The sequence below is a fragment of the Podarcis raffonei genome, chromosome 17 (genome assembly GCF_027172205.1).
Source record: "Podarcis raffonei isolate rPodRaf1 chromosome 17, rPodRaf1.pri, whole genome shotgun sequence".
In the NCBI taxonomy this organism is placed as follows: Eukaryota; Metazoa; Chordata; class Lepidosauria; order Squamata; family Lacertidae; genus Podarcis; species Podarcis raffonei.
Window position 1 is genome coordinate 35,861,173 of NC_070618.1, and position 26,657 is coordinate 35,887,829.

General features: G+C 48.8%; 1 protein-coding gene across 1 annotated transcript in view; it reads left to right on the forward strand.

Moving 5' to 3' along the window:
- The first annotated feature begins 251 nt into the window (after positions 1 to 251).
- Positions 252 to 26,657, forward strand: part of LOC128405035 (metabotropic glutamate receptor 6-like) — a 40,802-nt gene continuing 14,396 nt past the window's right edge. The window contains exons 1-5 of the mRNA XM_053371207.1: positions 252 to 519; positions 15,222 to 15,736; positions 22,486 to 22,702; positions 24,502 to 24,637; positions 25,235 to 25,389. Coding sequence (XP_053227182.1) covers positions 15,260 to 15,736; positions 22,486 to 22,702; positions 24,502 to 24,637; positions 25,235 to 25,389 — 985 coding nt within the window. The 5' untranslated portion in view covers positions 252 to 519; positions 15,222 to 15,259. The remainder of the gene's footprint in view (positions 520 to 15,221; positions 15,737 to 22,485; positions 22,703 to 24,501; positions 24,638 to 25,234; positions 25,390 to 26,657) is intronic.

Sequence of the window (26,657 nt, forward strand, 5' to 3'; positions counted from 1 at the left end):
CTGTCTCCCGCACTCCTGCCTACCTGAGAGCATCCCTTGCGCAGCAAAAAGGAAGGCAGGAAAAGCGGGAGAGGCGATGCAGAAAGGCAGAAAGACACCAGGAAAGGGGTGTGCGATGAGAAAGAGAGGGGTGGGGACTCGGAAAGGCTAGAATGGAAGGAACGGAGCCGACCTCTCCCTCTCCCTCTCATACTTAATGCATGGGGAGCGCGGGGGGGGGGGGGGGAGGCGGAATTCGCCATCCTGGGCTCCCCCCTCCCATTTGCACTCCAATCCTCTCCAAAGCCGGGTGCATTAAAGCGCGAGGATTTTCCGAGCGGATTTCCCTGCCCGCCGCTTCGCTGCCGTCTCTAATTCCAGCGGGCGCCCAGCGGCTGGGCAGACGGGGCGTCAAGGCGCCACCCGCCGCCGCCTGGGGACGCAGGCGAGCCCGGGGGAGTCCGAGATGCCGCGCGGAGACGGCGGCGAGAGCCAGGGACCCCGAGGGCAGGCGACACCGGCGGGGGACCCCGGGGTCAGGTAGGAGGAAGAGGGCGGCGGGGGCGCAGAGGAGCGGGAGGGGGGCGCTTCAGCTCCGGGGACCCCCAGTGCAAAAGAGGGGGCGCGATCAATAGAAAGGCAGTGCCTCTGAGCGTGTGCAGAGGGCTTTCCTCCCGCCGCTGCCTTCTGCGGGATGCATCCAATGTTAGCCCGGATCAGGACCCGTCGCGATCAAGGGACGTGACTCCCTCAGGTCCGTTGGTGTCAATGGGTCTACTCTCAGCGCAACTTAATGGTATATATACAGCCCTGATAATAATGTAAAGCCGGTTCCCACCAGATGCAAAAGAGGACCCCGTTTAATTTCTACACGACAAAGAGGCGCGGCGGGTTCAGATGCGGTTGGAATTGCTGCCGCCTCTGATCTGAAACCCCCTGTTGAATCACTCCGGGATGAAGGAAATGCACTCTGTACCTGCTCAGAGGCACTTTCGTTTGTTTAATTTTCTAAACCGGACGCTGGGCTGGGGCTGAGCCCTCGGAACAAGTCAACGCCGCCTCCCTCCTTTCCTTAAACAATTGCAATGAGAGGTGAGGTTTGTTTGGTGTGAGGGGTTGTAGAAACAGCTTGCGGGGGGGGGGGGGAGAAGAAACTGCCGTGGCTGTTGGGAGTTCCTTCTTCGACACAACTCTTGTTCTTAGTGCAAGGCAACAAATTAAAAAGAAATGAAATTCCGACTAAACATCGGGGGGGGGGGGACTTTCTGACAGTAAGAGGTGCTTGACAGTCTCCCTCTGGAGGTTGTGAAGTCTCCTTCCTTGGAGATTTTTAAGCAGAGGTTGGATGGTCATCTGCCATGGATGCTTTAGCTGAGATTCCTGCATTGCAGCGGGTTGGACTAGATGACCCTTAGGATCCCTTCCAACTCTACAATTCTGTGATTCTATACCTTCTATGAACATAGAATATATGAAACAGACACCCCCCCCCAAAAAAAGCATGGGGAAAAACAAACCCCACCCTCCCTTCAACTAACCACAAACCCATTTTACACTTCATTACCCTGTTAAAGAGGCGCAGAGATGGCAGGGAAATGGGTCTTTGCTTTTGCTAACTTGGACAACAAAGCCAGCAGGATTATTATTCTTGGGCCTTACAGGGCAGGGCAGAAGTGGCTTTTCCAAAGGACAAGGTGAGGATTGGGGGAAAGCATTAAAGACCACAGCAGTGGCATGCGGTGCGGTTTTTCATAGGGGAACAGTTAGGGCCCGAGATGCACGTGAGCATTGTGCCTCCCTCCCTTAAGCTGAGCAGAAGCTTCCCGGGCTTTGGGAAGGAGGCACCAGGCTGTAATACTTTAATACTCTAATTTACCAGGAACATTTAGGAGACTAGCCTAGTCCACTGACCACACGCCACTGGACCACAGGGTGGGAGAAGGACAGATCTGTTCCATGGGAGACAATCTACTGCACATGGTAGTGCTCTTGTGCAGCTCTTGTTCATGTCAAATAATTTTGTGCAGGAGAACTTCCCAGTGGGCTGAGCCCAAAGATAATTTGTGCACAAGGAAGTGCCATTTTGGATATTCCAAGTCGGGCACAGGCTGGGCCCTGGGCCCGCATCAGCTCTGAGATCAGTGCCTCCTCTACAAAAAGACAAAGACCTCACACTGTCACTCAGCCAGCGAATTGGTTGGGAAAGTGATCATTGCTCCCACTTTGCAGGTGAACAAACTGAGAGGCAAAGAGCAGCTTCTGCAATGGCCTCCAGGAGCCACCATGCTGAATTCTGGTGTAAAGGCTGGTACAGGAGGTGCTGCCTGGTGCAAGGGATCTGGTGCAAGGCAGCAAAGCAGAAGGGAAGAGCTCATCATTTCGCAGAGGCCAGCAGGGCACATGGGGCAGCAGCCCGTTCAGGGCAGCTAAGTGGAAAGAGCAATCCCTTTGGTAGCCAAAGGCCCAGGCCCAGCCCAGGAGCCCAAGTAACCCAAGGGGCTGCTTGGGGTGGTGGTGTCTTTAGCAGTGCCCATGAAGCAGCACTCTCTCTCTAAGGGAAGCAACCCGCAGGGTCTCTTGCGATGACACAGAAAACACACAGAAGTTGCCTTATACTGAGTCAGACCAGTATTGGTCCATCCAACTCAAAACTGCCCCAACAGAAGCTCTCCAGGGTTTCAGGCAGGGAAAAGTCCCAGCCTTTACCTGGAGCTGTCAGGAATCGAACCCGGGACGTTCTGCATGCCAAAACAGAATTCTACGCTTGGAGGGCTACAGCCCTTCCTCTTAAAGGTTTCTGATCATGTCCAAACTGTGCATGATCTCCCAGCTTTTGTAATTCTTAAAGGATCCTCTGGGTCAAATCTCTGGCATCCGTTGCTTCATTCTGTTCTTGTAGGAAGAGTCGTGAGATACTCCTATAAACACATGATCAGTCAATCACTGCTGCTGCTGCTGTGGTGCAGGAGAGCACACTCAGAGTGGGTGACTTTGCTAGAGTGAAGTCTGCAGGCCTGCCGTTCAGGGATTAAAAACTGGATGAGTTTTGCAGGGCAGCTGTGCACCCAGGGATCTGAGCTAGCAGCTCTATGAGGTGAAGCAAGAATGAGAAGGTAGAACATGCTAAAAGAAGTCAAAGGACTTAAAAGATTCCTCTTCGTTGCCTAACTGTGCCAGCCCTGTTGGCTGTCATGTGGAGAAGACCAAGGGAGGCTCTTTGGAAGTATAGAGAGAAGGGCATATTTGGGTAGTGGCGCCATCTCTTGACCATCAGAGACATCGAATCATAGAACTGTAGAGTTGGACGGGACCCCATGGGGTATCTAGTCCAACCCTCTGCAGTGCAATGCTTTTAAAGGAGGTGTGGGTACCTGTGGCCCTCCAGATAGTGTTGGGCTCCAGGTTCCATCAGGCTTAGCCAGCAGAGCCAATGGTCAGGGAGGGTGGGAGCTCTGGAGGGCCACGTGCTCCCCAGCTCTGCCCTAAAGCAGCTGGTCCTTGCTCTGGACTGGATCTCTTCCTTCCGACACCAGGGCCTAGTTCTCAGGCTAGTATACAGTACTTACATTCCACCTTTCCTCCAAAGAGTTCAAGGCGGCACACAGGGTTCTCCCACCTCCCATTTTATCTTCACAACAATCCTGTAAGCTAGGGTTGAGTAATTGGCCAAGGATGACCCTCTACAGTTCTAGGGTTTTAGGATTGCCTGGTGAGTTCATAGCTGGAGTGGAGATTTGAACCCAGCTCTCCCAGGCCTTAGTCTGTCACTTGAACCACCACACCACAAGGAAAACCTCAGGGTGACAGCTCAGAGCCAAAGGGGCCAGGTGTATCCTGTGAAGCTTGAACACTTTTGTTATTCACTCTACCTTGGTGCCCAACAGCCCTGTCCCTTACTTGCTGTCACAGCCAGGTTGTGTCCTCAACCTGCCAAGCGATGTTCTTTGCCCCCTACAGCTTCTGTTAGCCTCTCCTGCTGCTGCTGCTCTAGCGTCCTGCCCCTTCTTAGGAGCTGAACCTGAGGAGAACTGGCAATGCCTCATCCAGGGGTGAGGAGGCCTCAGACGCAGGAAATAAATGCCTGGCTTTAGGAAGTCTCCCCAGTCCTCACCCTCTACCAGTCCTGATTCACACACTCCTTGAGGGTTTTTGCCTGGCTGGAAAGTGTCCTTGCACTCCAATTTTATCTTCATCTGCCTCTACCAGACAATCATCTGACATCTTGATCATGTCAGGTGACGGACAGGTGGGCGGTCCTGCCCAGCTGTCAAAGTTGACCTGCAGGGGGTGGGTTGGGGGTGTCTGCTTTGCCAACGTGCTCCCCACAGGGGAAGCAGCACCCAGCAGGATTGAACCCCAGTCCTGCAAGCCCATCAGCTGAAGCCACCCAGTGACATCAGTTGATTGATGGGCGGGTGTGGTTTGGGGGACATGGCCAAGCTGGACCCTTCTGGCAGAACCAGATTGACCCATGAGGCAGAGGTTTCCCACCCCATGTTACAGGCTGCCTCAAAGTTCTGCCTGCACTGGCTGAACAGCAGGTCTGTTGGCCTCTCTCCTGGCTTGTTGCCCCAGCCTCAGTCCTGGACAATATCCGTGCAATGCCATGCAAGGCGGCAGTTGCAGTCGATCCAGGTGATCCAAGGCGGCCATCTCTGGACCAAATGGGGCAGGCATTGAGCCAATGCAAATCAGTTGCTCTGAATCAGCCCAATAGAAGGGGCCCAGAAAGGAGAGGTTCAGTGGAAGAGTTCATGCTTGGCTTGCAAACGGTTCAGCCCTTGGCATCCACAGATAGGACTCGGAAAGACTCTTGTCCAAACCTCGGGAGAGTCACTGCCAATCACTGTAGACCAGGAGAGGGGAAGCTGGATCCAGCCAGATCGACAGTGGCGGCCAATCCACTGTGGGTCCACTTTCCAGCTGGGCAAGGAAAACCACCCGTCAATCACCTAACATCATATGGCGTCCAGTAATTGTAACGTCAAGCTGCAGCTGCCAAGGAAGAGTTGGGAGCACACACTGTCGATGTGGACCATACAGAGTTTGATGGTCCAGCTTGGATGGCGTGAGGCCTGCTTCCTGTATCCCAAAGTAGGCAAGGCTAGGCAGACAGTTGCTCTTGCCCAGGCTAGGAGTGTGGGAGGTTGGGGTTGGAAGCGACCATTGATCCAACGCAAAAGGCAAGGGGAAAGGTTTGCTGTGGTTTTTGGGGAGGTGCCTGTGCATGAGAGCAGGTCCCCAAATCCTGCTCCCTCTTCCCATCTGCCCCCTAACGTGCTTGCCCTGGGGCACGCTCTCCCCCACCCACCCCTTGCCTGGCCAGTCGTCCTCTTTCCTTTTTAATCCTATTTGGAAAGAAGAGACCCTCCATTTTCATCCCCTGGCCCCAGCCTGATCTCCGCAGATGCATTCCCTTCTCTCTGCCTAATGTACTGTGCTATTATCCCAGCCGTCCAGGCTTTGGCACCAATCCCCTTTCCCCGGAGAGAGGGAGAGAGAGGGAGAGAGACCACTTTCAGCTTTAATCGGCTGCATTTCAGTCACAGAGGGAAGTAAATAAATAACACACACAAACAGCGCTCAGAAATCACAACTCCATATTGAGGGTCTTTAGCCCCGGGTGGCTACCGCTGCCTTTCCTCCAATGCAAAGCCATCTCCACCCTCCTCAGTTCTCAGCCACTACCAATTCCCCCACCTCAGGGGATTCCAGTCCTTGTTCCTGGATTCAGATCTGATCTGACCTGTTCATTTGGGGGGTGTTCATAGCGGTGGTGGTGGTAGTAGTAGTAGTAAATAATAATGCTTGTAGTCCTTAAGACTTCAGAGAAATCGCAAAATTATATAGGCAGATCCTGATGGCCGCTGGGTTCAGCCAGACTTGGATGAGACTCAGCACTCTGCCCAGCTTTTTGCCATTCCACCTTCCTTTCCCCTGTCCCTGAATCCCCTTCCCCAATTCCTATTTCCCCAATTCTCAGTCCTTCTCATACTATTCCGAATTCTTGGGAAACCTGACTCTTCTACACAAATCAAAAACAATGTTTTTTAAGTATGTAGTTCTGCTCAATGTGTGCACTATATTCAGAATGGTGAAGTTTCTTTTGAAGCACTGGGGGCGGGGAGGAACCCTCTTCTATTCTATGCTCAATTGGTAAGAGCATGAAACTCTTAAAACTCCGATTTGTGGGTTCGAGCCCCACATTGGGCAAAAAGATTCCCGCATGGGGGGCTTGGACTAGATGACCCGATGGGACCCTTTTCAACTCCACAATCATTCTATAATTCTATTCCAGCCTTGGATTCTCTGGCACTGACTGCCTCTTCTCTCTTTGGTAAACACACAAGATGTAACCGGCTGTACGTTTGAAAAATTAATATATACTATTCATTATATTGAATTGTAGATTTCAATGAAAGTAGCTCATAAAGTTCAAGGAACAAAGTAGAAGACCCAGTGGATCAGTTCATTCTCTAACCAGTTTATGCATAAGGTCCATATATGTGAAAGTGTCTATTCCACTTGTCTCTTCATAGAGTCCAACAGTCTACACGAAAGGTTGTTGCAGTTCCGCAGAATCCTTTCACAGAGTCTAAGACAAGGATTTTTGGAATATTAGCCTTGTTTCGCCGTCTTGGGCTTCATCAGTGGTACAAACTCATATATGATATCACAGGACAGTGGATCTTATAGCATAGTAGTAGCTGCTGACTTTTGTTGAAATCTACAATTCAATACAATGAATAGTGTATATTATTTTTTCAAACGTACAGCCGGTTATGTCTTATGTGTTTACAGAATAGGTTTCACGTAACCAGAGGTTTGTTGTTGTTTTGCGCATCTCTCTTTGGGGCAGGAGAAAGCATTCCTAACCCAACTATCACTGAGAGCAGTTGCAAGCGGAAAGTCAGGCAGATTTCTGGGGGAGAGTCATATTGTGTCCAAGGACACTCAAGCCCCAGACATGCCTTCTGTAGGAACCACCAATAACCAGGCCATCCAACCTCTCAGGCCAAGTGGGCCGCAATAATACTTAGACACAGGGGCCACACGCTGAATTAAATTCCTGTAGCAATAATTTAAAGTGTTTGCAATAGAGTTAATACAAGACAATTTGTTGTTTGTTGTTGTTGTTTAGTCATTTAGTCATGTCCGACTCTTCGTGACCCCATGGACCAGAGCACGCCAGGCGCTCCTGTCTTCCACTGCCTCCCGCAGTTTGGTCAAACTCATGCTGGTAGCTTCAAGAACACTGTCCAACCATCTTGTCCTCTGTCATCCCCTTCTCCTTGTGCCCTCCATCTTTCCCAACATCAGGGTCTTTTCCAGGGAGTCTTCTCTTCTCACGAGGTGGCCAAAGTTTTGGAGCCTCAGCTTCACGATCTGTCCTTCCAGTGAGCACTCAGGGCTGATTTCCTTCAGAATGGAGAGGTTTGATCTTCTTGCAGTCCAAGGGACTCTCAAGAGTCTCCTCCAGCACCATAATTCAAAAGCATCAATTCTTCGGCGATCAGCCTTCTTTATGGTCCAGCCCAGCCTTTCGTTTGATGAATTCTGCATATAAGATAAATAAGCAGGGAGACAATATACAGCCTTGTCGTATTCCTTTCCCAATTTTGAACCAATTAGTTGTTCCATATCCAGTTCTAAGTGTAGCTTCTTGTCCTACATAGAAATTTCTCAGGAGACAGATGAGGTGATCAGGCACTCCCATTTCTTTAAGAACTTGCCATAGTTTGCTGTGGTCGACACAGTCAAAGGCTTTTGCATAATCAATGAAGCAGAAGTAGATGTCTTTCTGGAACTCTCTAGCTTTCTCCATAATCCAGCAAATGTTTGCAATTTGGTCTCTGGTTCCTCTGCCCCTTCGAAATCCAGCTTGCACTTCAAGACAATATTCACAATTAGTCCATATAATCAAGCACACAAGGAATTGATTTGATATATTTATTTTTTAAACAGATCAGAGGCTGCCAAGTGTGATGGGAATTGCTGGATTCAGGAAGGACTCTGGTCAGGAAAGAAGGGGAGGGAGAAAGTAAGGAAGTTCTTGCCAGCTCGCGGGGCGGGGCGGGGGAGGCAAAATTTATAGTCAAATTATAAGCTGTAACCAAGATGCTTACAGTGATGGCAAGGTGGAGCAGCAGATGTACACCCCATACATGTAAAGCCCACTTAAAGCACATGGCTTCCTCCAAATATTCACAGGAATTGTAGTTTACCCCTCACAGAGCCACAATTTCCAGCACCCTTAAGAAACTATAAAGGTAAAGGTAAAGGTACCCCTGCCCGTACGGGCCAGTCTTGACAGACTCTGGGGTTGTGCGCCCATCTCACTCTATAGGCCGGGGGCCAGCGCTGTCCGGAGACACTTCCGGGTCACGTGGCCAGCGTGACAAAGCTGCATCTGGCTAGCCAGCGCAGCACACGGAACGCCGTTTACCTTCCCGCTGGTAAGCGGTACCTATTTATCTACTTGCACTTTGACATGCTTTCGAACTGCTAGGTTGGCAGGCGCTGGGACCAAGCAGCAGGAGCGCACCCCGCCGCGGGGATTCGAACCGCTGACCTTTCGATCGGCAAGCCCTAGGCGCTGAGGCTTTTACCCACAGCGCCACCCGCGTCCCATTAAGAAACTATAGTTCCCAGTAATCTTGGGGGGAAGTTGTGTGCTTTAAATGTTTGGTGTTTCTGCATGTTCCTAAGTGATTCTGCCCCATGTGAATGAGTGGAAATCCCCACCGGGATTTTCCATCCCAGGCAATCAAATGTCTTCGCCTCACCCTTGGCGTGATTCTCCCATGAGTGATTTTTCAATGCCATCTGAGTGCAACATCCCATTCATGTGTAACAGATGGAGAAGGTGTTTTCATTCCCACTAGGAACAACAGCCTTGCTGTGGGGTACATGTAAACAATCATGTTGCTGTCAAGCACTTTGCAAAAAAAATAACAGCAGCTAAATGAGTATTCATGAGCATGGGTTTTACTGGAGAGGAATGCAGAAAGTTCAGATGATGATGATGATGATGATGATGATTTATTTATACCGTGCCCATCTGGCTGGGCTTCCCCAGCCACTCTGGGTGGCTTCCAACAAAATATTAAAATACAGTAATGCATCAAACATTAAAAGGTTCCCTAAACAGGGCTGCCTGTTTAGAATGAGGCAGAAATGAAAGAATGTTGGTGTTGATGATGATGTTGTTGTTTTAAAAATGAGATTGGATGTGGGGACAGCAAGACAAAAGCATCTGATGGATGCACCTATGAAAATAACCTGGCTGTAGCCAATGCTAGTCCTACTCAGAGTAGACCCATTGGAATTAATGGACACAAGTAAGTTAGGATTATTAATTTCAGCAGGTGTACGTTGAGTAGGGCTAGCATTGGAGACAACCCCCTGGAACTGTCCTAGCAATGAATGGGCTGTTTGTGAAAGAAGCTTTGCATTTCCCCTGCAAGCAGATCAGAATGAATGCACGACAAATAGCCATCGTCGTTTAAACTCCCTGCAAGCTTTGTGCAAACAAATCAGGATGGATGCACAATAAACAGGTTCTCTGGAAGCAGCCACAGTCCACAGGGAAACCACAGAATAAAAGCAGCAGAGCCAACAGCCTAAACCTATTTAAAGGAGACAGGGTGAGCTCCCATTGCTCAGTCCCTGCTCCTGCCAACCTAGCAGTTCGAAAGCACGTCAAAGCGCAAGTAGATAAATAGGTACCACTGTGGCGGGAAGGTAAATGTCGTTTCCGTTCGCTGCTTTGGTTCGCCAGAAGCGGCTTAGTCATGTTGGCCACATGACCCAGAAGCTGTACGCCGGCTTCCTCGGCCAATAAAGCAAGATGAGCGCTGCAACCCCAGAGTCGTCTGCAACTGGACCTAACGGTCAGGGGGTCCCTTTACCTTATAAATATCATTAAAAGTGTGTAATAACTTTCCACTTTCCCCAAGAGAACTTACAGTTAATTCATTACCCTTCCTACATGTCCAGCCCAAGGGATCTGCCCACCCTCCAAAGTCACTTTTCACTTCCCAAAACTTGTACCCTGAGTAACGGCATTATTGTATTGCAAGGAACAGAAACCTGTATCCTTCCAGATGTTGCTGAACTTCCATCAGTCCCAGCCAATATAGTCAAGGATCAGGAATACGGGAGCTGTAGCCCAACCACATATGCAGGGCCAGAGATTCACCCTCTGCCTCCCACTGCCTTACTGAATACTTCTCAAGCTCTCATGTAGAATCCTTGATCTGCCAAGCAATCACACTCATCCCCTGCTGGTGCACAGGGCTGTCGACAGGAACGGTGGCAGAGTCCGTGTGGCAACAAAGACCAAACACCTCACTCAAAACCAGGGCCAGCCCAAGACATTTTGGCACCTGAGGGGACCCACAAAATGGCGACACCCTCCCTGCCAGGGCAGAAGGGCCGAATGAGCATTCCCTCACTGCAAGAAGTGAAGTTACAGGGAACAAGGCAGAGGGCCTTCTTGGCAGTGGCTCCATTCCCATCAGATGTCAAGGAAATGAACAACTATCTGACTTTTAGAAAACCCTGTATTGGGAAGTTTTTAATGTTTGAGGTCAGGGGTACCATCTCACCATCAGGATTGTGGGTGCCCGCTACCGCAACACGAACGTGCGATGTCACAGACACTACGGGCAGGTGTGTGGGTGTGACGTCGCACGTCTGTTTGCGGCGGCTCCTCTTCTCCGCAGCCAGCGAGGCACCCTTTTCCATGGCGAGGGGTTCATACTCAGAGTCTGCCTTCATGTCCGAGCCCCCCACCCTGGTCGGAAAAGGGTGCTTTGCTTGCTGACTGCAGAGGACGGAGCTGAACTGCTTCTTTCTCAGAGGCAGCACTGCTGCCGCCTGTCGGCTTTTCCCATTGGCTTTGCGGGTGCCCAGCCCCCACAATTATATTATTATGGGTGCCCAAGGACCCTCGGCACCCTGGAGTTGGCTCTCACATTTGAAGTTTTGCTATGTTTTTATATGTACTGTAAGCCGCCCAGCGTGGCTGGGGAAACCCAGCCAGATGGGCAGAGTATAAATATTACCGTATTATTATTATTATTATTATTATTATTATTATTATTATTTATTATTATTATCAGGAACAAGAGCAGGGGGAGGGATAAAGATTAAAATCAGGGTCAACACATAAGCTACGGGACAAGGATAACTGTGACTTTCAAGATGAATGGGAACCCTTTACAAAGTATTTGAAGACGCAACAAAGCAAACTGGACTCCTTGGCTGGCTTTGAATAAACACTCACAAACTTTTTATTGACAATAATCAGTTAAATAATTTAAGGATTTATACAACCTCGTAACATGCAGAGAAGAGCATTCACAGAGAAACCAAAGACTGGAACTGAGGGAAGTCGGGGGGTGGGTGGGGGTTGTGTGGGAGGGTGGGGGGAGGGAGGGAGGAAAATGTGGGGGAAACTAAGGACAACATGTTTTTGGATAATATGTTTTGTTTAAATCTTTAATAAAAATTATAAAAAAGAGATTAAAATCAGAGTCTGCTGCCCCTGTGGATCTGCTGTCTGAGGCAGTCGCCTCAGCTTGCCTCATGGGTGGGTCGGCCCTGCTCCAAAGAGTATCTCTTTCTGATTGCGCCACTGCTGCTCATGTGCACCAGAACAGAACTATGGGAAGTGCCCATAAGGAGACAATAACTGGCAGGGTTGGAAAAGGCATGTTTAGCGCTTTAGGGCTGCCTTGGTCTCCTGTGGTGCAGAAGCTTAGACTCAGTGGTGGAGCCAAAATGCAAGGGGCAGTGCTGTAAGATAGACAGTAGCAGTTTTTGCCTTCTTTTAAATTCTCCTTTCAACACCAGCGCAGAATTACCCACTGCAGAATCGGAACCCTCTTTCCTTTGTGCTTTCAGAAAGGTTTGTTACTTGCAGTCATACAATGGGGGAACAGCTATAGCTCCGTGGCAGAGCATCTGCTTTGTGTGCAGAAGGGCGCAGGTTCAATCCCTGGCATCTCCCAGGAATTGTATGACTGTAAGTAACAAGCCTGCTTTTTAAAACACAGTAAGAGAGAGATACTGTATTGGCCCTAATATAAGCCGCATCCAAATATAAGCTGCACCTTTAAAATTGGAGGGACAGAAAGAAAAAATACCTGAATATAAGCCGTTCCGTTCCTCGCTGCTCTTGGCTGCATGCTGGAAAGTCGTGAATATAAGCTGCACTTTAACTTTTCACGGTCGGAATTTGGGGGGAAAGTGAAGCTTATATTCAGGCCAATACGGTAAATGTCTCTAATGGCCTTCTTTAAGATGGTCAAAAGCTTCCTTTTTAGGGTCATAAATGGTTCCTCCTTTTCAAAGTGGTTTTAATTGCTGCCATTATATTATTTTTGATGGTGGTTGCGTTTTTAAATAAATATTTTTCTTGTACCTTAGTGTTGTATGACTCCCTTGCTATATTTATTGCTGTGGTCAAATTGTTTAAAAAATGGTTGCATTGCTGTTAAAGGTCTTTTGTGAGCCACTCTGGGCTCTTTGGCATAAGTGTTTCAGGCAGCAATCTTACGTGGGGCTTACTCTGCAGCAAACGACACCATCGAGTGTTCCCCCTCCAATTTCCATGGACTGAAGCCGGCCAGCCAGCCAGCTAAATTTAGTCCTGGCACTGGCAATGGGATGGCATTATCCACCATGGCTTTCCTTCACCCCTGAGGCCTCAGGTGTTGTTGGACTACAATGCCCATCTTCCTCAGCCATCTCACCCAGTGGTCAGGGATGGGAGTTTGTTGTCCAACCCCCCCCCCAAAAAAAGAATATTTGGAATAGTAGTTTAAGGGTGCTGGGAATTGTAGCTTTGTGAGAAGCAAGCTATAGTTCCCATGATTCTTCAGGGGGAAGCCTTCCATGAATAATAATAGCTTAAAGGTCCTGGGCCCTAAAGCAGCCAGACTACCCTCCACCAGGGCCGGGGCTTTTTCAGTGATGGCTCCGACCTGGTGGAATGCTCTGTCCCACGAGACTAGGGCCCTGCAGGACTTGATCTCCTTCTGCAGGGCCTGTAAGACAGAGCTATTCTACCTGGCCTCTAATTTGAATTCAGCCTGATCTTTTATTTCCCTTTTCCCTTTCCTTTTCAATGAAGAAACCCATCTGGGACCCCACATTTAAACTCTTCCCTGGTCTCCTCACTGGCCCTAGTAGGACCAACTTGGCCAGTTAGCCCTGGTGATCATTTGATGTTTACTGATTGGGGTTCCCCCCCAAAAAAACCCCCTGAATTTTTGTATTTTATTGTCACTGATGCTGCATTTATGTTGTATTTTATGCTGTTTTTAAGTCACATTTTTAATCAATGTTTTATATCTGCTGTTAGCTGCCCTGAGCCCGGTTTTTAAACCAGGAAGGGTGGGGTATAAATAAAAATTATTTTATTATTATTATTATTATTATTATTATTATTATTATTATTATTAAATGTATGCTGTGTGTGCGGTCAATGGGACAGGGGGTTTTCCAAGAACGCTGTGCCACCCCACCAGAGGGCAGCAAACTAGTTTAAGGGGCCAACCCCTCACTGCCACTCCTCCTGCACCCCAGCACCTGTCACCTGAGGCAGCTGCCTTGCTCTGCCTCAGGGTAGGGCCAGCCCCGCCTGCCACAGGAAGAGGGGAGGGGAGATGGGTAGGCAAACAGAGGCAGATTTGTCTGGGATTGCTAGAAAACAGAGAGCCCCTCCCTCCCCAGTGGCCTCATTTCATCCCAAAGCGGAGCTGTATCTCTTGTTTCAGAGCTAAAGCAGCTGAGAAAGAGTGCCCTTGTGTGTCTTGGGTCAGGTACTAGGAAAAGCTTTTAGAGAGCCGCTCCTTGCAGCTTTCCCTCTCTGCCTTTTCCTCGCTCCCTCCTTTCCCTCCCGTCCCTTTTAAGCGCCTTCCTTTCTCACTGGTTTTCTTAGCTTCGGCTGCAAGTCAGGTGGGTACAACTCTTGCAGGCTGCGGGCCACATTGCCTTCCAAGCAGCCTTCCAGGGGCCACAAAAGAGTGATGGCCGGTGGGACAAGAAGAAGTGCGCAGAGCATGGAATAGAAACTTTTGCCATATGTGGTGGGGGTGTAAGATGGTATGACAATTTTGGAACGAGCTCAACATCTCTGCCTCAACCCCAAAAGCTTGTGTCCGGATTTTTTACTTTTTGAAATTGGCAACCCTAGCAGAGTGGGGCTGGTGATGAATTGCCTGAGGAGAAGGGCTGTGGCTGAGGAGGAGGAGGAAGAGGTGAGCCTGGGAATAATCTTGAGGGTCAGAGAGAGGGAAAGGCCTGGAGGGATACATTTGGCCCTGGGGGGTGAGCTTCCCCACCCCTGTGTTACTGCAGTGAAGGCGAAATGTGAACTCAACCAAGGGATTTTATTTTTAAAAAATAATCTTTATTAATTTAAATTACACACTTATACAAAGAATTTACAATCTCATACTACAAAAATAAAATTAAAGAAAAAAACAATTAAGAAAAAAGAAAAGAAAATACAGAAAAAAGAAAGAAGAAAAAGCAAATTTACGTACATAAAAAAAAAATCTTCCTCATTAATACTTAATTAAACACTTAAATAAAAAAGACTTCTGACAAAATGAGTCTTCCCATCATTCTCATTGTACTGTTTATACTGTCGTTTCCCCCCCCCCCCCACAGTTTTATATTCTTTAATATTGTTCCAGTCTACTCCACAAACAGTATTTGTTGTGTTTACAAGTATCACTCAAGTTCTGCCAATATGGTGTGATTGGTACAATACGATCTTATATAATCCTTAAATATTCTCCATTCTCCAAATATTTTCTGGTTCAATACTCCTCTAACCCTTCTCGTCAGTTTTGCTAGTTGTAAATATTCTAACACGAGTATCTACCAATCTGTAATTGTCGATATTGTTTCGTTTTTCCATTTCCTCGCCACAAGAATTCTTGCTGCTGTGGTGGCATACATGAACAGCGGTCTTATGTCTTTTTTAATTTCTAATAGTAAAATGCCTAAAAGAAAGATCTCTGGGGGTTTTGTTAAAGGTAAGTGAATAATTTCTTAAATTCCTTATAGATATTATCCCAGAAATTTTTTATTGTCGGGCTAAACATTCAGATGGCACCTTCCCAGTGCTGGCTTTAAGTTTGAGGGCTCCATGGCCAAAAGTGCCCTCTGATGGACTACCCTACCCTGCTCCCTCTCCTAACTCTTCTTTCTTCCCAACCCAGACCGTAATCCTCCCAGCATCCCAGCAAGACAACCCAACATGGACCCAGCCGGCTTCCTGCTGCTCTGTCTATGGTCACTGTGGACCTTGAGATGCAGCCAAGCAGCTACGCAAGCAGACTCCATCAAGATAGAAGGAGACATCACGCTGGGAGGGCTGTTCCCCGTCCACTCCCGTGGCCCCGCTGGAGTGCCGTGTGGGGAAGTGAAGAAAGAGAAGGGGATCCATCGGATGGAAGCCATGCTGTACGCCCTGGACCAGATCAACAGTGACCCCGACCTGCTTCCCAACATGACGCTGGGTGCTCGCATCCTGGACACCTGCTCCCGCGACACCTACGCCTTGGAGCAGTCGCTGACGTTTGTCCAGGCCCTGATCCAGAAGGACACTTCCGGCGTGCGCTGCTCCAACGGGGAGCCACCCATCATCGCCAAGCCCGAGCGCGTGGTGGCTGTCATTGGCGCCTCTGCCAGCTCTGTGTCTATCATGGTGGCCAATGTGCTTCGCCTCTTTGCTGTGAGTAGAGGGGCAGGACTTTAAAATGGCATTTCCCCAGAAAAGGCCGAACAGCTATGGGGTGGGGGGCAGGGTAGGAATGGGGGGAAATCATAGAATTGCAGAGTTGGAATGGACCACAAGGGTCATTAGCCAACCCCCGCAGTATAGGAATCTTTTGCCCAACTCACATAATTCACAGCTTCTGAAGCAAACGAAGTAAGCACCTAATTGTCAACACAACCTACAACCTTTGACTGGTTGTAATAGTTCTCTGGCTTCAGTATATTGAAATGAGCTCTTCTTAGCCATTGTTGTTGTTGATTAGTCGTGTCTGACTCTTCGTGACCCATGGACCAGAGCACACCAGGCACTTCTGTCCTCCACTGTCTCCCGCAGTTTGGTCAAACTTTCATGCTGGTAGCTTCGAGAACACTGTCCAACCATCTCGTCCTCTGCCGTCCCCTCCTCCTTGTGCCCTCCATCTTTCCCAACATCAGGGTCTTTTCCAGGGAGTCTTCTCTTCTCATGAGGTGGCCAAAGTCTTGGAGCCTCATCTTCAGGATCTGTCCTTCCAGTGAGCACTCAGGGCTGATTTCCTTCAGAATGGATGCATTTGATTTTCTTGCAGTCCATGGGACTTTCAAGAGTCTCCTCCAGCACCAGAATTCAAAAGCATCAATTCTTCGGCGATCGGCTTAGCTCATACCCTACAACATTTGTCCAATGAAAATAGGGACATCCCATTCCATACTGATAATTTTACTGTTTATACCCCACACATCTTATTGGGTTGCCTCAGCCACTCTGGGCAGCTTCCAACGTATAAAAAACATAACAAAACTTTAAACAGAAAAAAACCTTCCCTTTACAGGATTGTCTTCAGACAGTCAGGGGTCAGATAACTCCATATCCTCTAGCATTTCTCTAATGGAAATAGGGACATTCTAAGGAAAAGCAGGATCAAATCAGAAACCGGGACGGCTTCTCTGAATCAGTGACGTCCCTGGAAAATAGGGACACTTGGAGGGTCTGTTAGGTGATGTGTGTTACTGGGTGTTCAGAAACATTCCAACTGCTCAGAAGTCAGCACACTCAGGTTAAGAACCAGATGGCACTGTTCAGGTCCTAAGAAGGGAGAAACATCTCTATCAAAGTGACAGTCAACTGCTACTAGACCAAGAAAGGGGAATCTGTGGCCTTTCAGATGTTGTTGGGCACCAACTCCCATTAGCTCCAGCCAGCATGGCCAATGGTCATCGTGAATAGTGGAAGTTGAAGTTCAACAACATTTAGAACAAGGCTGAGAGAGCTTTTCTGAATGGAGGAGAAAGAGAGAGAGAGCGTGCACGCTAAAAACTGATGTCTTGTGTACACATGTCTGATGCTGCCCGAAATGTGGGTGCCTGAGAATTTTAAAAATGTTTTAAAAAAGTTCCTAGTCCTCATGTTTGTGGAGATGTGTTTGAATAACAGGACTGAAACTTCTAAATTTATTTGGGAACTTCTCCCTTTCTCATGGCTTCCTCCTTTTTACCCTTACTGCTCTTGCACTTCATAGCCACATAGTTATGGTAGCTAAAGAGGTTTAAAAGTACAGAACTTTCATATTTGCAATTACATCAGAGAGGAGAGTTTGCATAGGTTGGGAACTGAACGTTCATTTTCTCCAAAGATGGGGAGAAAAGCAATGGAACCGAGCATTTGATACCAGACCTTAAAGACTACCATCCCTTTTTAACTCAACTCCTGTGCCTTTAACCCATGAGGCAGAAAACCAGCAGGCAAAGTACTTCCTGGCATGAAATGTGATGATGGGAGAGATTCACCTGTTGAATTTCTGCCTGTCACGCTGCACTTAAAGGCACAGCAGGAGCCCTGCAGGCAGAGAGAAACTGAGGCGAGCCTCCCTGAGCACTTGATCATGGATGAGTAGCCCAGTCACACATAAACACATGCCTGACCTTTTAACTATACTCAGCTGGGAGTCTCTGGGGTGGTGGTGGGGGGTCGCAGGGTCAGTTTGAGCTGTAGGACAGATGGCTTTTCCCTGACATGCCAGATTTGGCAGAGGTGCTTAGCAGCTGCCTAGGGAGGGAAGCTAGAACTGGCAGGGCTGGTAAAAGGGGCAAGGGAGGTGGGCTTGGGTGGAAGGGTGGGCAATAGCTACAAGGCTGATAAGTGAGTGTGGCAGGGAGCCTGGCACCACCAGAACACCACCTTAAAACCATTACAAACTGCAGGACTTTGGGGCATCTGCACCACACACAGCTCCACCCCACCTCCTTGTTTCCCTTAACCTCCAGCCCAATGAAGCGTTCTGCGGAACCTGGAAGCTTGCTCATTATTTTGTGACATTTTGCACAACGTCAAAGGAAGGTGCTGCCCTGTTGCGACTTCGGGATCATGGGGCTCATAGCCAGACACATGGACACAATGCAATGGACATGCATGTTTATCCATGGGGCCCCTTCCCCACACCCCACACCAGGGGTCAGCAAACTTTTTCAGCAGGGGGCCGGTCCACTGTCCCTCAGACCTTGTGGGGGGCCAGACTATATTTTTTTGGGGGGGGGAAATATGAATGAATTCCTATGCCCCACAAATAACCCAGAGATGCATTTTAAAGAAAAGGACACATTCTACTCATGTAAAAACACACTGATTCCCGGACCGTCCGCAGGCTGGATTCAGAAGGCGATTGGGCCAAATCCGGCCCCCCGGCCCTTGGTTTGCCTACCCATGCCCCACACCAATTACACTGGGGCTGCAGGAGGTGGGGAGAGACAGTGCAAAGCTTTCCTGTCTGCTGTGCTCTCCCGATCCTTGTACTTTTGGGTTTTTGGGGTTTTTTTAAGCATGCACATTCATTGCCTCCATGCCATTAACACCATATCTCGTCTGATCCTTCAATGGACACAGAGAAATGGAGGCAGACACAGAGAATGAACTTTCAATGGTTAATGGTTGAGCAACCTTTTTTTACTATTAGCCAACACCCCCCAAAAAAAGCACACACCCCAAGCCTTTCTAGAAACAGCTGATTCATCAGGGCCAGCCCTACCATTAGGTAGATTCCTTAAGTGGCAGATGGGAGGGAGGGGAGGTAGAGCCATACATGCCACATGGTCTACCCAGTGCCTCCAATGTCTGCTGACATGGGTGGTGATGGGTGCCATCTTGCCATTCCCCTCAAGCAGCAAAATGCCTGGGAGTGGGGGTGGGGAACGTTTTTCAGCCTGGGGGCCACACTCCCCCAGAAGCAACCTTCTAGGGGCCGCATGCCAGGGACAGGCAGGGAAAGAGTTGGCCAGGCAACAGATAGTTAGATGGTTAGAGCTAATAACTGATAACTAGTACCAATCCCAAGGAGCAACCAATTTGTATGGTTCTTGAGTTTGCAGGAGCTGAGAATATGAGTGCATATTTCATATTGTTCAATGTTCTGTATAGATTATATAAAGAGTTTATATTGACATCGCATTGTTGTACTTGGGCATGTGTTGCCTTTGGATATTACTGAGATGCAGACCTGCCTGCCTTGTCCACATTCTTGCTATGCAGATCTAGGTAAATGTGCTGTTCCGCACATGGGTCCTGCTGAGCAGCCTCAGCCTTGCAAGCCCCCCCCCTTCCCCAGCCTCAGCTGTCCCTGACTGGAGCTGCTGCTGCTCATTTTGCTAAAACCCCTCTAATCCCCATCACTAATCGCTTTAATGGGGCTTCTCACAGACCCAGCGAGGGCGGGAAGCAGAGACATGCTGTGGAAAGGGAAATGGGACAATTTGGTGCAGCTAGGAGAGGAGGACGGGGGTGGGTGGGGGGCAGGATAATGGAAGCCAGCATTCTCACTGGGAAACTGGATTTTGGTGAGGGGGAACCAGGAGTCCTGGGATCCATCTGCCTCAAAGATTGGGAGACGATCCAGGAGACGTGGGTTGGAATTGGGAAAGAGCCAGGATGATCAGCTCAGTTCTGTTGGATGCCCTCTGCCCTCAGTTTCCTCACACTGCCCCCAAAATCTGGTATAAAACACCACTCTAATCTCTGCCTTCCATTTCCCATTTAGCATTTCTGTAATAATTATCCACAGACAAGCACAGCAGTGCTATGATATATGCCAGCTGTCCCCAGCCTGGTGCTCTCCAAATGGTTTGGGCTACATCTCGCAGCATCGCTGACCATTACCCATTGAGCTTCATCATGGATCTGGGTTTTGAACTGCAGCCTCCTGCATCTTCTAAGCCCAACTCTCAGTCCTCTTCTGTCAGAGCGGCTCCAGCAGCTATTTTTCCGCTGCCTGGCCTGGCGCACAGCCTCTCGGGTTGCTTCTGTGCTACAGGCCCTTTAACTTCTGCAATCAGCTGGAAGAGGGATTGTGCACCATGTCCACATGGCACTATGTTAAATGGCAATCTCCTTCCCCGTGGTCAAAATCTTTCTCCTATGTTTACTTGCAATTGAATGGTAGCCACCAATGTCCCCTGTAATGTTAATTGGTAGCTTCTTGTTTTCAGGCTCTGCTCATTTTATTCCTTCCTGTTCTAAACAGCTGGAAGTTTTGAGATGCACTGCCCCTCAATAAGTCACGTTCTTTTCACTATTATGCAGGGAGAGCTTTAATTACAGGCTTCCTTTCACTATTATTTTTCTTTTATAGCAAAATAACTATTTTTCTTTAAAAGAAAAGAAACTGGTTTATTAACTGCACCACCACTAGGCAGGAAACAGAAGCTACCTAATTAAGGGTCTCTTAAGGAGCAATTGATCTCTAACCACCTGGCAGCACTGAACAGGAAGTGATAAAAAGCGCAGAACCTCCAAAGAGGAAGCTTTTAATCAGAGGCACAGTAGTTAAAAGCCTCAATAGCATTTTGACTGCCTGCAGTTGGCAGGCAGGTGCTGCAGTTATGCTTTATTGCAACCCCGCCCCTGAAAACCCCCTCAAAGTGGGGGGGGGTTCAGAAAACACTGGATTGGAAGAGGGGGGATCATGGTGTAATCTTTATTCTCTGAGAGGGGGGAAAGGCAATATGAAAGAAAGGGGCTAATCTGGAAGCTTTCCTGATCTCATCTGCTAGCAGCTAGGGAATGTAATGCATATGAAAAAGAAATCATATTCCAGAACCTAGAACTGAGCCTCACATACCTCATTGCCCTGTTACAGCATCTTTGGGTTTGAATAGTTTCCTTCACTAGTCTGGAATTGTTTTGACAATACATATTTATAGGCTGGTACTTGGTTTCCTGTTTCAAGTGAATCACCCTTTTCAATTCTACAATAACAAAGCTTGGGTATTAAGTGCGCACACTGGGGCCAGACTAGAAACACTGTGTTTGCCATGTGGCATATAGATGCTTCAATCTGCTCTGGAGTTTGGCATGGCTGTGCAATGATAGTACCCCATAGAATTATTGTTGTTGTTGTTACTATTACTATTATATAGGTTTCTTACCCACCCTTCATAATGAGGTCCCAGGGTGAGTAGCAACCATTTTAAAATACAGTATTAAAATACTGATTGGCTAACCTTTGGTTAAAGGGATGCGGGTGGCGCTGTGGGTTAAACCACAGAGCCTAGGACTTGCTCATCAGAAGGTCAGCGATTCGAATCCCCACAATGGGGTTCCTTGGTCCCAGCTCCTGCCAACCTAGCAGTTCGAAAGCACATCAAAGTGTGAGTAGATAAATAGGTACCGCTCCGGCGGGAAGGTAAACGGCGTTTCCGTGCGCTGCTCTGGTTCACCAGAAGCGGCTTAGTCATGCTGGCCACATGACCCGGAAGCTGTACGCCGGCTCCCTCGGCCAATAAAGCAAGATGAGCGCCGCAACCCCAGAGTTGGCCACGACATGACCTAATGGTCAGGGGTCCCTTTACCTTAACCTTAACCTTTGGTTAGCATATTTGTGAAATGCTGCGTTCAGCCACTGGAAAGTACAGCAGCCCATTATCTATAAGGGTCAATTCATATGTAATAATTTACATATTTTTATATTTTATTAGGTTTATGTTACATGCACTCAGTGCTTTTTTCTAAAAAAAAATGTTTAGGGGTACTCTCATCTTCAAATATCTCAAGGGCTGTCACATGAAAGAGGGAAGAAGCTTGTTTTCTCCTGCTCTGGGGGGTAGGACACGAACCGATGGATTTAAGTTACAAGAAGGGAGATTCCGACTAAACATCGGGAAGAACTTTCTGACAGGAAGAGCTGTTTGACAGCAGAATATTAGGAGCTTGTGGACCCTCCTCCCTTGGACGTTTTTAAGCAGAGGTTGGGTGGCCACCTGTCCTGGGTGCTTTAGTTGACATTCCCATATTGCAGGGGGTCAGTCTAGATGAGTCTTGGGGATCCCTTCCAACTCTAATTCTATGATTCTAATGGAGAAGGGAAGGATATTCCAGGCCTAGAGAGGCCTGGGAGCAGGTCTGTAGCATAATTAGGGTAGGACAATGTACCAGCACCTAGCGATTCCCAGTGTGGGGAAGTGGTTAAGAGTGGTAGACTCGTAATCTGGTGAACCGGGTTCGCTTCCCTGCTCCTCCACACGCAGCTGCTGGGTGACCTTGGGCCAGTCACACTTCTTTGAAGTCTCTCAGCCCCACTCACCTCACAGAGTGTTTGTTGTGGGGGAGGAAGGGAAAGGAGATTGTTAGCCGCTTTGAGACTCCTTAGGGTAGTGATAAAGCGGGATATCAAAGCCAAACTCCTCCTCCTCCTCCTCTTCTTCTTCTTCTCCTTCTCCTTCTTCTCCTCTCCACCCCTCCAGATACCCCAGATCAGCTACGCCTCCACGGCGCCTGAGCTCAGTGACAGCAACCGCTACGATTATTTCTCCCGCGTGGTTCCTCCGGACTCCTACCAGGCCCAGGCCATGCTGGACATTGTCAAAGCCATGGGCTGGAATTACGTCTCCACGCTGGCCTCTGAGGGCAACTACGGCGAGAGCGGTGTCGATGCCTTCATGCAAATCTCCCGTGAGGCTGGTGAGCCAGAGGATACCTGATGGGTGAGGTGGGGGGGGGCAGCAGAGCCAGGAGGAGAACCCAGAGAGACCTTTCCGCTTGAGCCGCCACTTTCCTCTGGGAGAAACTGCGGTTTGGCGCTGACTCAGAACAAACGACAATCGGGTTTTCTGCAGCTTGCCGTCTGTTCCGATTGAGCACCAAAGAGAGGGTTTTCCAGCGGGGAAAAGGCAAAAGTGCTCAGAAAGGACAGGGCAAGCAGAAGGGACAAGCAGAAACAGCGCCTTCAAGGAAGGTGTTCGATGATCGTAAAACGGTCCAGGAGGTGGCCGTGGCAGAGGACAGAGGGGGGAGGGGAGGGGGGAGTTAGCAGGTGGGTGGGGAAGCTGTGGCAGCAGCAACAGGATGGTATCTCAGCATCCCAGCGTGCTCCGTCACAAAAAAAGCACTGAGCAGAAGTGTTGACAGGCCCTTGGCCAAACCCCATGGGTGCAATAACTATGCCTGACATTCTGGAGTGTTTGTGGGGAGGGGGAGAAGACACATGCCAGTCATGGGCATAAAAGCAGGAGTCTACTTCCCCATACCCACCTGTCTTTATATAGTTAGAGAATATCTATCTAAGAAAAGATGTCATCATGCTGCTGTTCTTGCCCAACTGCAGCTTAGGGAGGGAACAGCATGCAGCACAGGCAGGTGAGTCCGCAAATGGGGCAAGCTGCCTAGGATAGCGGCCCCATGGGAGCCACCAGGATGGGCCAGGCAGGGGTGTAGGAAGGGGGGTGGGGTGGTCCACCCCAAGTTCCATCATAGAGGGAGGTATCAAAAAGGAAGAATTACTGCCCTACTAGGGCGGTTCATAAAAAAACTTTTTTTAAAAAAAATGCCTGCTCCAAAGGTCTTAACTTACTAGGGATTACATAGCTATATCTGAAATTTCACACATATCAGTTAATATCTTGACCCTCCTCCACGAAAATAACTGCTTACTTTGCCATTTTCATACGTCGTGAAGGCTGAAATTTCAATTCAGTGGAGCCAAAACACAATCCATCCTGTATATTTAAGTATCTGTCCACAGTCCCCTCCTTGTTATCAGAGGCCCATAATCCACATTCTTTTGTAATAAAATATGAAATAACGTAAAACTATTTTTGCAGGCAAAAAAAAAAATCAATGGGGGGGGGAGGTGACAAGAAATTTTCCACAGTGGGTGCCACCTGACCTTCCTACACCTCTGGGACCAGGACAGCTCTCCAGCAACCTCACACTGATGTGAAAAAGGCACTGGGGAGGGGGCCATTTTAAAGAGGGAAATGTGCCAAAGAGAAAGGCTCACGAGTCCTTTCCTCCCACAGTTTCACCTGTGGCTCTTCAGCTGCAGAGGTTTAAGTGCTGGACTAGGACCTGGGGGACCAGGGTTCAAATGCCCTCTCAGCCATGAATCCCATTAGGTGACCTTGGGCCGGTCTCTCAGCCCAACCGACCTCACAGGGTTGTTGCGAGGATAATAATGGGGGGAGATGCATGTCCGAAACCTTGAGCTCCTTGGAGAAGAAGGTGGGGTAGAAATGAAATGATATGAATAATAAACTCCCGTAAGGCCTAGCAAACATGGCCAGTGGTCACGGGAGCTGTAGTCCAGCAATTTCTGGAGGTCCTTGCCTGCTCTGAGCGGTGGCAGCTGCCTAGGAGTCCAAGCAAGGCTCTGTCATATCTCCTGGCACCTTGTCCTTTCTGAAATGGAGGGGCTAGAGACTTAATCTGGGATCCGTCGGGCTCCTCCCAATCACTTCCTGAGGCTTTCTTACACCTGTCAGGTGGAGTCTGTATCGCCCAATCCATCAAGATCCCGCGAGAACCCAAGCCGGGAGAGTTTGACAAAATGATCAAGAGGCTGATGGAGACCCCCAACGCTCGTGGCATCATCATCTTCGCCAACGAGGACGACATCAAGTGAGTGCGCTGTTAGCAGCAACGCAGAACGCGTCCTCCAGGGGGAGCGTTGGGTGAGGTATTACCGTACTTTTCCGTGTACAAGACTAGGCTTTTTTACTTTAAAATTATGTGGAAAACTGTGGGTCGTCTTATACACAGGGCAATCTCTCCCCCCCCCCATTTTCTTAAATTGGAGTCCTAAAAATAGTCTTATACATGTGGGCGTCTTATACATGGAAAAATATGGTAATAATAATACTATAATAATTTATTATTTATACCCCGCCCATCTGGCTGGGTTTCCCCAGCCACTCTGGGCAGCTTTCAACAAAATATTAAAATACTGTAATACATCAAACATTAAAAGCTTCCCTAAACAGGGCTTCCTTCAGATGTCTTCTAAAAGTCTGGTAGTTGTTGTTCTCTTTAACATCTGGTGGGAGGGCATTCCACAGGGCAGGTGCCACTACCGAGAAGGCCCTCTGCCTGGTTCCCTGTAACTTGGCTTCTCGCAGTAAGGGAACCGCCAGAAGGCCCTCAGCGTTGGACCTCAGTGTCCGGGCTGAACGATGGGGGTGGAGACGCTCCTTCAGGTATAACTCTCGCCCCCTGCAGGCGAGTGCTGGAGGCTGCACGCCGGGCCAACCTGACCGGCCAGTTCCTTTGGGTCGGATCCGACAGCTGGGGCTCCAAGATCTCTCCTATTCTGAAGCAAGAAGAGGTGGCTGAAGGAGCCGTCACCATCCTACCCAAGCGAGCTTCTGTGGAAGGTAGGCGACAAGACGGCACTGGGGCCAATCGTAGTAGGAGAGAGTATGACAGGCAGACGTAGACCCCACACCTTTTTGGACAGGATGTTTTGGGACATGGGACCTCAGCTGACCCTCATTCTTCCCATTGCTTTATTTCTCACCCGAACGCGCTTGCTTTCTAAATTTAATCTGCTCTTAAGCACCGCACCATAATTGCCCTGGTTGAGAGTACGAGAAGGCGCTAAAGGACATTAAGTGGTAGCTAATCCATTTTAAGGGGATCCCGGGTCTGTGACTTAACACACTTGCAAACCAGCCATTCATAGCTATGAGAAAAGACTCTCCGTTCACTTTTGTTGCCTGCTTGAGGGTTTTAATCTCCGAGTGACTTTGAGTACAGGACCATGGCTGGCAGTCATTCTGAATTTATTCCTCTGGAACCAAAATAGAGGAAGGGAAAGATCAGGGAGCCTGAACGAATATTTGCTTGGAGGGTAGACTGACTATTTCTGTAGAAATAGGATCTTATGACTTGGGCTGCCATTTTTATTCACTTGCCAGCAGCCTATGATGCAGGCAGAAATCAACAGGTGCAACCTTTCCCTGTCTCAGCAGCTCTAGGCTGAGCAAAGCTGGTTGATTTCTGCCTGTTCTGGGCTGGGGAACTGTAGTCTTCCAGATTTTGTTGGACTACAACTCCCATGATCCCTGATCGTTGGCCATTATATCTAGGGCTGATTGGATCCAGAGGTCAACAATCTCAGAGACACACACACAGAGAGAGAAAGAGAGAGATTTCCCATCTCTGCCTTAGATAAGATAGAAGCATCACACAGCATTCCCCCTACAGGATCACACAGCATTTTAAAAATAAAGTACTGTAAAGGTGGGATGCGGGTGGCACTGTGGGTTAAACCACAGAGCCTAGGACTTGCTGATCAGAAGGTTGGCGGTTTGAATCCCCGCAACAGGCTCCTGTTGCTCGGTCCCTGCTCCTGCCAACCTAGCAGTTTGAAAGCACATCAAAGTGCAAGTAGATAAACAGGTACCACTCCGGCGGGAAGGTAAACGGCGTTTCTGTGCGCTGCTCTGGTTCTCCAGAAGCGGCTTAGTCATGCTGGCCACATGACCCGGAAGCTGTACGCCGGCTCCCTCAGCCAATAAAGCGAGATGAGCACCACAACCCCAGAGTCGGCCACGACTGGACCTAATGGTCAGGGGTCCCTTTACCTTTACCTTTATTGTAAAGGTTGGGTTGCCAGCTGACTAGAAAAAAAGTCAGCTTG